Source organism: Tachysurus fulvidraco, chromosome 1 (assembly GCF_022655615.1).
Source record: "Tachysurus fulvidraco isolate hzauxx_2018 chromosome 1, HZAU_PFXX_2.0, whole genome shotgun sequence".
NCBI lineage: Eukaryota > Metazoa > Chordata > Actinopteri > Siluriformes > Bagridae > Tachysurus > Tachysurus fulvidraco.
In genome coordinates this window covers 37,619,600-37,630,804 of record NC_062518.1, presented here as the reverse complement: position 1 = coordinate 37,630,804, position 11,205 = coordinate 37,619,600, and the positions used below count along the sequence as shown (strand labels likewise).

General features: G+C 39.0%; 2 protein-coding genes across 5 annotated transcripts in view; one reads left to right on the top strand and one right to left on the bottom strand.

The window, feature by feature from the left end:
- The window catches only part of LOC113663171 (E3 ubiquitin-protein ligase TRIM39-like), a 537,569-nt gene that overhangs the window by 342,975 nt on the left and 183,389 nt on the right, over nucleotides 1-11,205 (top strand). The window lies entirely within an intron of this gene.
- zgc:109889 (uncharacterized protein LOC553542 homolog) overlaps nucleotides 8,881-11,205 on the bottom strand; it is a 21,041-nt gene continuing 18,716 nt past the window's right edge. For all 4 annotated transcript variants that reach the window (XM_027178372.2, XM_027178373.2, XM_027178374.2 and 1 more), the window contains 3 exons: nucleotides 10,585-10,857; nucleotides 10,037-10,383; nucleotides 8,881-9,546 (listed from right to left, as the gene is read on the bottom strand). In XM_027178372.2, coding sequence (XP_027034173.1) covers nucleotides 9,389-9,546; nucleotides 10,037-10,383; nucleotides 10,585-10,857 — 778 coding nt within the window. In that variant the 3' untranslated portion in view covers nucleotides 8,881-9,388. The remainder of the gene's footprint in view (nucleotides 9,547-10,036; nucleotides 10,384-10,584; nucleotides 10,858-11,205) is intronic.

Sequence of the window (11,205 nt, the reverse complement as noted above, 5' to 3'; positions counted from 1 at the left end):
GTACACTGAACTGACATGTTGTGCTGAGAGAACTGTGAGCGCGAGCTGTTGATACTGCGCATGCGTGAATTACTGAACCCATACAGCGAATCATCAGTACACTGAACTGAGAACTGTTTCGGACGCGTCCGACATACTGTTGATGCTGCGCATGCGTAAACCTTCAGAGCAAATCATACATATTGGGATATGCATAGTAACTAGTCATAAGCTATTAAACATTTTTATAAAAAAAAATCAATATATGTCAGTTAATTTTACTATTGATTATTGTGCAGGTTAGTCTGTATTTTTATATGCCGCTTTTTGCAAAATGATGAAAATTAGTTTATTAACTTTATATCTTTAAGACAAGTAAAACATCTACGTTTGCACATAAATGCCTGTACTGCGTGTTTTAGTTGCAAAACTTAAATGTAAGAAACGTATTCAACTAAAGTTATGATTACAAAGAACTTTTCGAATGTGTTAAATTGATTGTATTAATATCTGCCGGCAGCGGGATAATGGAATTTGCGTCATTACGTGAATGACGTCATTACGGCAGGACGTAAAAGAACTGGTGAACTGGATTTTTGAACTGGTTCATTAAATCGAACTGTCCGAAAGAACCGGTTCGCGGAAAAGAACCGAACTTCCCATCACTAACGTCCACTGAATATCCAACGTAGTGCGGCAAACAAGACATGGACCGTCTAAAAAGTTGTGATTTTTTTTCGTTGTGTGCAAACAGACAGCTACATTTTAGTCTACTACAGACGTACCAGCAAATATCAGTCACATTATGTCTTCTAATGCTATAGATTTCTCTATAACAACAATAAAAGTTGGATTATAATAATTGTGTTTGAAATAATGTTTAGGAAATGAATGACCGTACATGAATTGTTATTTGGTAACAATACAGACAAGTGGAAAATCTCCTGGAATTTCCTGAACATAATTAAATGTTTGTTTGTTTGTTTATTTGTTTATTTACTTATTTACTTACTTACTTACTATTTCTTTATTTATTTGCTTCAAAATGAACAAGAACTGTGTTGGTGTGTTGGAACATCTTGTTTGGACCCTACAGAACACACTGCAGATGTTTTATTCACCTCTGTTTCTCTGGTTTTAAGAGTGATAAAGACTTGACAGGTCTCTACAGGTGGTCAATGAAAAGAATGTCTAAACTTATGTGTCCCTGTTGTATGACATCTTCATTTAATATTAAACTCTCATAATATCACAATTTATGTGCATTCATTGATGTTTACAATCCTGCAAAAATATCACTGTCCATGGTACTAATTCTGTCAGATTTTAGACAAGTACTCAGAAAGCATGACAGCAAACAGGATGTTTATTTTTAGTGAACACGTTTAAAAACAAGTGGAAACATTCTTCAAGATGGTTTATAAATAATTTGCACTTTACATATATATTCAATTTGTACCATCAGTGTGTTTTATGGGTTTCTTCAATGATGCATCATCCAGTTCAATAGCTTTTGAAAGGAAGGACCCAGTGCTACAGTGCAAGTTGTAAAATATTTATTTGACCCTAAAGAACATTCTACAAGTCTTTAATGTGCTATTATTTACTCTAGATGTTCAATTTCCATCATCATTGTATTCTATGGGGTTCTCCAGTGGCACAGCATCCAGTCTAATAACTTTTGAAAAGAGGCCCACACCGCTCCAAAACAAGTTGCTAAATATTTATTTGACCCTAAAGAACATACTACAAGTCTTGTGCTGTTAAATGTGTTCTAGAATAGTCATCGAGCTTTTTAACATCTATTGAACTAAATGTTGTGTCATAGAAGGAACCGATACAACACACTATGAAGTAGTGGAAATTGACCACATAAGCAAAATTGCTGCACAATAAAGAGTGTGTGTGTGCCCTGCGATGGGTTGGCACTCCGTCCAGGGTGTATCCTGCCTTGATGCCCGATGACGCCTGAGATGGGCACAGGCTCCCCGTGACCCGAGAAGTTCGGACAAGCGGTAGAAAATGAATGAGGATAAAGAGCTGTAGTATGTTTATTAGGGTGAAGTTAAGATTTTCCATTGTGTCCAGGACCAGTCCATCAAGCCTTTTAAAAGCTATTGAACTTAATAATGTGTCATTAAAGAAACCCCGGCAATTAACACAGTAATACACGTTGGATCCGTTAAAAAAATTTAACTTGTGCGACTACACCGCATCCGATATGCCGACCGGATGTGATGTATTCCAATGTTGTCCAATCAGGTTCGTGTGCGCGAGGTGATAAGAATTATGAAAAAGTATTAACATAAACTTTAGTAATTTTTAAACTTTATCCAAAACAATCTTTTTGTTTTAAATACATTGTTATTGATAAAAAAAAAGTAATACATTATTAATATTCATATTGTGTTATGATATGTGTTATGATATGTATTATTTTTAATGTTCTTCCCATGTTTCCTCAAAAATTAGTCGCGGTCTTTCTGGATTGCATTGATTGTTTGTACTCCTAACTTCAGTCACCATGATAAATGCTAATTAAGTTTGCAAACATTTAGCCCATTTCGGCAACACGCTTCCATGCTTCATTTTTCCTGTAAGCATCTCTGTATGATTCAAGAGTTGGATCATAAAGTAACGGGTGTTCGGAGACCGCGAGAATCACGCTTCTCTCCCATGTTGACGTCTGCACGATCATATTGCACATTACGTGCGACTGTCACTAGGGCGGCAAATCCGACAGTCGTGTCCGTTTGTCGTGTGCAGTGTGAAGGCCGCTTTAGCACCTTGCCAGAAAAGTATCATGTAATTTGTAGATGGTCCCTAACGTGGTGATGACGTCACATCATTCCATAGGCATAAACGTGTTTTAAAGCCTTATAAAAACATGAGGAAAATGCAGAAAAATGAATTGTAGGTACTGCTTATTATAGTCAGTAATGAAAATTAATTGTAAGTATCCTTTTTAAATGCACATTAAAACAAAGCTATTGAACCCGGAAGTCCGAATGTGTGAATATAAAACCAACTTTACCGCAGTTGTTACAGGGCTGTCAAGTATCATGCAGTCATCGTGCTGACTGTTTTGATGTGTCACATTTCCATGTTGTGCTAAATTTTAATTTTCACGTAACATCACGTGACGACACATGACGTGACCAGAATACACGTGAGGCAGTTCCCCTTATTGTGCTGAGTGTTTTGATATGTCACATGTCCATGTTGTAAAAAGTATTTTGGATTTTGCATATTTTGGGGGCGGGGCTGTGGCACAACCGGAAGGCCAGTCGGTACACCAATTTAAAAGTTTGTTCAGAGTCTCACCCTAAAGTAGCTGGCTGAGTTTGGTGTAGATAGTTCCAACGCTTGCCGAGTTATAAACCTCTAAAGTTTATAATGGGAGTCTATGGGGGAAAAGGCCATTTTGAGACCCGGTACCAGAAGTACCGGTACTCGGATAGCTTAGAAAAGTCATAGCACACCTCTCCTCAATGAGCCGGTCAATTTGACACCTTATTCATGGGTCTAGGACAAAGGCTGCGGGACAAGTTATGCGCCGAAATTTTGTCCGGAAGAGAATGCACAATAGTAAGAATGTTGCTTTGCAAGCACCATTAATGATAAAGGAGTCCAAAAAGGCAACAAACACTTACAATAAACAACACCAGTCATAATCTCTCTCATAGTTAGAATCTAGCTAGTCTTTACATACAACATACAAATCCCCCTTTAAAGTGCTATATGTAATGTTCATCACTTTCTAAGAGACACACACACACACACACACACACACACACACACACACACACACACACACACACACACACACACACACACACAGAACTCCCCCACACGTGAACTGTTGATGACTCACCGGGCACGAGCTCCTCCCACACACTCGATAAAGACATGAACGCGCATGGCGACAGCTGGCTTCATGCCAAAGTGCGTTCTAACACTTACATTTCTAGACCAGCATGTAAAGCTCTGTAGTTATCTGTTTATTAGCTCTTTGCTTATTTGCAGTCACCACAGGAATTACTGGCACTAGTCATAAAGCTTAGCAATGATTAACATGTATAATAATGAGTGATATTTTGAGCTTAAAGACATTTTTCATTCTTCTCTTCACTTCCTAACCTTCCGACAAAAAGACATCCACCAGAATTCATGATGTTCACAGACATGGTGTTTGTGCAAATGGTGTGGTGCAGTGGTGTTTTTAATACGTGCAGCTCCTATTAGTTTATCATAAACATGGCAGTCAGACTCATGATATTCATGACAGATGTTATTAGACAATAACAGTAAGCTGTGTGATATGGTTCATTTAATTTAATAACCTCCTATTGGTGTGTGACCAGCTGTGTTCAGAATCTGAGATAAGGACAAATATTGTTTTTTTTTTTTTAATATTGTTGATGCACAGAAGGACCATATTACAATGCTGCTTGTAAGTTTTGCTTTTTCTTTATTTCTGTATAAATATGACTGAAAACTCAAGTCCAAAAAATAGACAAAGTAAACCCAATGATGCGAGGAAGACAACAATATAATACTTAGTCATTTATTTATTGAGAAAAAATAATACAGTATTACATATACATGAGTGTAAACAACACAAATGTGGAAAAAAAAGTCCTTCCACAACATTTCTATTGGATTAACATCAGGACTTTGTCTATTCATAAGAAGTGTGGAAATCTGGTGTTATATTTAAACCTAGAAACGTTTTTTGTGTTTTGAATTTTGGGTAAATCACTTTAGTAGCACATTAGTTTATAATAGAAATCGTGTTTTTACACACTAGCTGTCTGTCTTTTTCCAATAATTACTGAAAGATTTATGATTGTTGCTCCAATTAATTTTACTTGAACATCCACATTTTCTATCATTACACCCCTACTTTAAACTAAAATATGTACTAAATATTGGTGAGGTTTTTTTTTTCCTTAGTGATGACTGAAAAGGTGCTTTTCTATGTAAAAAGTTTGACTGGAATTATTTGAACCATCTGTTTTTTGTTTTGTTGTTTGTTTGTTTTTTTACAGGAATGACATCGTACCTTGTTAGTTCTTTCTTCATTAGCTGACTCAGTGCTGTCTGTAAATCCTGCCTGGCTCTGACACACACACACACACGCACACACACACACACACACACACACACACATACACACACACACATATACACACACACACATACACACACACACACACACACACACACACACACACACACACACACACACACACACACACACACACACACACACACCATTTGGTTCTGAGGACTCAAGAAAAGGAAATGGATTTAATCAGTCTGTTTATGCTTGTGCCACTTCACTGTGATTCAACACTAATTACTCCATATGCCACCGGGGAGTCATACAGAGGCACATTCCCATCAGCCCCTGCAGGTCTTCTCAAAAACCAGCCACCACAATGCAAAGTGTGAGCACCAGCATCTGTAATTAGACAGCATAAGGATGCAGAGGATTCAGTAAGGCTCTGAGGATGACAGCAGTGTATGACGATCCTGGTAGAGCATCATGCGTCAGAGGATTACTCAGAACAGTCACTGACGAAGAGAATATGAAACATGGGAGCACTAGTCACCCTTATGATTGCTTTGGGTAACTTGCTGAGACAGATGTACACCAACTTCTAAACTAAGTTTGTCAGGTAAACATACCGGGTGAAGTTTGTCAGCCATATTCTACCTCACCCATTAATGAAAAGAGACCAGCACAAGACCTCAGATAATAGATATTCAAAATGGCCAAAAGCTTGTTGACACCTGGCTATAACAACCATATGTGGGCCTTCTCCAAACCTGCCACAAAGTGCTCTAGAATGTCTTTGTATTCTGTAGCATTAAGAATTTCCCTTCACTTTGGAGTAAGAGGCCCAAACCTGTTCTAGCATTACAATGATCCTGTGCACCAAGCAAGCTCCATGAGGACACTCGAGTGTCTGGCACAGAGCCCTGATCCCACTGAACACCTTTGGGATGAACTGGAACCATAGGTCTTCGCATCCTGACGTAAAAAATTTTTAGAACCTTCTTAGAAGAGTCAATATTGTTACAGAAAAGTAGGGATCTGTGTTAATGACTTTAACTTTGGGAAGTGGACACGTGGGAGTTGCTAGAAGGACTAATCTATTAATCTATTCCTAATACACTTCAAACAACTTAACAAGTGTTATATAATTGTCCTTTATATAGTAAAAACTCATTTACAGGGACTGGTATGGTGGACAATCAACTAATGGACTCTTAGTTATGAATCAAAAGAGGATGATGATAGAAATGTTGCATCACAGTTTCAAAGGCTCAGCTAGACAGACCATAATGTTTTTATTTCTGGTCAGTGATGTGCACATACTGTAGGAGGCTGAGGGAAGAAGAAGAGGAAGAAGAAGAAGAAGAAGAAGAAGAAGAAGAAGAAGAAGAAGCTGAGTCACAGATGTTCTCTTGTCAGCTTGAAGAGCTTGTCTCAGGGGAGGGACAGAGAGAGAACTTGCATCTCAAAACTAACTCAGCTTGAATAAACAAACAGCATTCAAAAGAAAGAGCTCATGCACCGTAGGGAATGTGGGATCTCTGTTTAGCAGTAGTGTACAGTGTGTGTGTGTGTGTGCGTGTGTGTGTGTGTGTGTGTGTGTGTGTGTGTGTGTGCGTGTGTGTGTTAGCATTTATAATAAACTAATAATAAGTCACAGTTTTAAATCTGTAAACACAACCTCTGTTTTTTTTTCAATTAATATTCTTCTCTTTTCAATACTTTATTTTACAAATACAGTTTTACCCTCAAATAAAAATAATAATTGTACAAACAAATAAATAAACATACAAACACAGCACTATTTCATTGTCACTACTAGTTATAAATATCTTGGAGATAGTTTGAAGAGACACACAACTTGCTGTTGGTTATAATAATGATCGATATTAAATATAAAGGCTGACTGTACAGTCGACTAGAAGACTAACCACACTGCTGCTTCTATCAGTGGGCTTTTATTGGCCATTGAGACATGCATGTACTGTACTGGCCTACAGTTTCTTATTAAACACACTGAATGCAAGGTTGTTTTTTTGTTTTTTTTTAACGTAGACACTCTGATTTCTTACTCAGATTACTTTACAAGCAGGCTTAAATTTTATATGATGTTATATACAACAACAGCCAAAAAACAAAAACAGATCTTATGAGCATATTCCCAAACCTTTAAAGCCTGGCACTTCCTTTTTGTGCAGCTATCAGTGGCACAAATAAGCTTTTGAATACCAAAAAAATAAATCTTTAAGTGCTTTTACTGTGAATCATTTCTAAAACAAGTAAACTAAAGGAAATAAAAGACACATCAACAATTCTGAATAAAAGGCAAAGAATTCTCCCTAATCATATACTATGGCACTATTTCTGACTTATTTATTTTCGTTGCCACATATTCCAAAAACACTCATATCCTTCTTTTTTGTGTGTTACTAATGACAACAGGACGCAGAACACTTTTCGGGGATGAGCTCTGTGTTTAAATGTTTGTGCATGTAGAAACGATAAACCCACACTGTCCACTGCAAATCTACTGAAGTATTTGGAAACAAAACACATGAAACACTCCATAGGTGATTAATTCGAAATCAACGACGCTTGCTATATTAAGTTATTGTAGAAAAATAAGCGACATTTAAATAAATACGGCATCTTAGGAAATGTCTAATCCAGATGAATGTCTTTATGATACGGTTTATAATATCCCGTCTTTTGCTGGCATGAAGAAAGGTATTACATCTTACGTAATGAACACAGTAAAATAAACCATGTATGCAGTTATATCCTTCATACTGTGCTGCGACAACTCGCATTTTGTGTGTGTGTGTGTGTGTGTGTGTGTGTGTGTGTGTGTGTGTGTGTGTGTGTGTCCAGGATTGAGCTTCTAAGCATCTAAAAATCTGTGTGGACTAAGAAGGACAACTGGCTAACAGCTGCACCACCTACAAACACGAGAAATGAGCGAGGAAAAAAAAAGTGATAGAGAAAGAGAAAAGAAAGTGAGTGTGAGAAGCTGTGAACTTGGCAGATGGCAGGAGCACATGGAGCGTGATTTCTAGCAAAAGAGTCATAGTGTGTGGGCTTTATCCTGCTGGACACACATGGTAAGTTGTGGCAAAAAAAAACAAAACAACAACAACTGAATAATCTATATCTATTTCAAACCAGAACTAGGATTAGGTCCCAACTGGCCACAAGAAAAGATCCAATTGTGTTGAGTTTCTTGGATCATGTCAATGCTGATAAGTGTTACCAACTTTTATTAGGTGACTACAGGAGAGCTGTGTTTGTTATCTTGTTCTCTAAACCAGCTGCTTGAAGTGTCATTTATTTATCTTTTTGCTATTTATTAATCCCAATCCAGAAGGACAGGTGGATCTGACTAATTCATCTCATTATCACTGTTATTACTGTTTTTTTTACCTGCCTCACATGCTAATGAACTTGGTTCTAGTTATGAAATCTAATGAAATGAGTCATTCAGAATAAACAGAATAAAGCATTTACAGAAGATGAACGAACAAGCTGCACAAGCACCCTGCCGTGTCCGATACGTCCCCGTGTTAACGGCCTTCGTATCTGAGTGCCTGTCGATCACTGGCAATTCTTTTAGCATGGGATCGCACTGTGGATGCACACCACTAACATTTACATACAACTACACCACATAGTCATCATTTAGCCACAAATGCTGGGAACAAGAATGAATAAGAGATCCTTTACATGAGCAAATGAAGTAAATAATGGGCTGGGATATTACAGTATATTAGCTTACAGTCTTGAGTCTTACACTTGAGTCTGTACTTTCTGTAATCTTTGTATTGCTTTAACAATTTGTCCTAGAAATAACCCAATTTAAGAATTTAGAGTCTACAGAGATGCTTTGCCTGAACCTTCACATGAGCAAATGCTACTCTTAAGATTTGATGTATTGTTAGTCCTATTTTTGTTACTGTTAACTATTTAAAACCGGATCGGTTTTGTTTGGACTCCTCAAAACTGCCACATTTGCCTTGTGACGCCACAGACTTTATAACTAGAGTCTCACCTGTACTGCAATTTTGTGCTTATTATATATTATAAATTCTAAGCCCTATGTCTAGGCAACTCTCTCAGCAGATAGCAAATAAACTTTTAAACTGTAATTTATGAACCTATAAACATGCAAAACCTGGACTATCTGTTACTGTGAGGTTTTCTCCAGCTTCTGCTCTCTGGGGACACAGAATCCGGGCTTCATTCAGGCTTTTAGAAAAGTAGCCCTCGGCAGAATTACTTGTGCTCTTCTGAACGTCTCATCTCTGTTTGCCTTATTCTGTCCTCTCATCTGGCATCCTGCTCTCTCCTTCAATCAGACCACTCGTTTTCATCCAGCTCAGAGTCCTCGTCTGATTCGCTGTACTCCACAGCAATGCGGCGTGACAGAATTGTGGCTACATCATTGCCCACAGGCTCCTTCTTAGCCTCCAGCTCCCTCTGCTCCTGCACTTTCCTTAACTGGATTCCTGAGGATGAGGGGAAAATTGTGGATCATCCAGTTAGATAAATATTAATTATCACTCGTTGCATCAGTTTTATATTACAATAAGCTAGACAAAGATTAGCAAAACTGTCTGGGAGAGATGTGCAAAATCTCTGTTTCCTGTCAATCACAGGGACACTCGCCAGTCAGAGGCATCTGTGAACTCGTATATTTAAAAGAGGGCAGTTATTGCTGTTTCTTGTGATGTGGTTTGAGGAGAAATTTAAAAAGATGAGGTTGGATGGCTTCAGATTTTGCACTAACATGCATTCTACTTCCCCAAAAAAGACTGTTTTGTAATAGCCAGGGATTCTCAGAATAAGCCCTGTAATACATCTTGACTCTATTTAATAATATGTGATAAATTACCATTTTAAACAGCGTGAGTCGTGGGACCGAGATAAACATTGCAATGAATTGGTTTAAAGCTTTTTTCTGGTTCTTTTTACATTCGAGCCACAAGTTTCTCTCACCTCGGCGTATGGCAGCTAGCAGGTCACTCCTGGCGTCGCTCATAGGGACCAGGGGCACCTGAGCCTTCCTGGGGCCTGCTGTCTCAGCAGGGGCTGGAGGCAGGCTGTATGTGAGTGGGTGTGTGTGGGTCGGGGGTCCGGATGGAGGTGGCGGAGGAGCTGCAGGAGGAGAGGAGCTGTAGGGGCGTGACAGGGAGGCCATGGTGCTGGCAGGAAGAGCGGAGGAAGAGGAGGAGGCGGGAGCAGTCGGACTGTCGAAGGCTGTCTGAGCTGAGGGAATGAGTGGAGGAGGTGGAGGAGGAGGAGCAGGAGGGATGAAGAACTCGGAATGCTGGGATTGTTGACTGCTGTAGGAAGAAATGCAGGATTTGCAAGTTTAGTCTTATAAAAAATAGACTTTATAAAGAAAAAATAGACGTAAATAATAGCAATGTGATTTCACACATATTACATTTTAAACACACACACACACACACACACACACACACACACACACACACACACACACACACACACACACACACACACACACACACACACACACACACCTGTAGTCTTTAGCCTGAGCTGGGCGAGGGCCGTTGAGGGTAGGGTCAGCAGGTGGAGTTGTGTGTGACGGCTGGATTCTATCGAGTGTGTCTCTCCCAGCCGGAGTGGACAGCGTGCCAGTGGGCCGGTAGCCTCGCTGCAGTGTCTGGGTGGGAGTGAGGATGAGCTCCTTACCGTCTGTGGTGGAGTGCGCACTGCATGGTGGTGTTTGTTGTGCAGGCCGATTTGGGCTGCCAGGGTACGAGTGCTCACCCACATCTGATAACACCGACCTGAGAAGACAAGAGAAAACTCAGATTCACTGCAAATCGTCTCATGTAGGTTATGCACAAACACTCATAGTAATTATTTCTTATATTCCTTCATTTAATGTTTAGATGACGGTCAGTCCAAAATCTATTATAGATGGGTTGGGATTTGATAATTGAAGGTCAAACCACATTGTTTTCATACTCAACAATTCAGTTGAAACTTTGCTTTGTTGTTAAGGTGGAGAATGTTTTTAAAGGACTGGAGCAAATGATTACAAAGACCGCCAGAGGGCAGCAAAGAGAAAAGACAGAATTTACCAAGTACCCAGGAGTTAGTATTGGGCTTACTGGATGAAGGCTGTGTTTTTA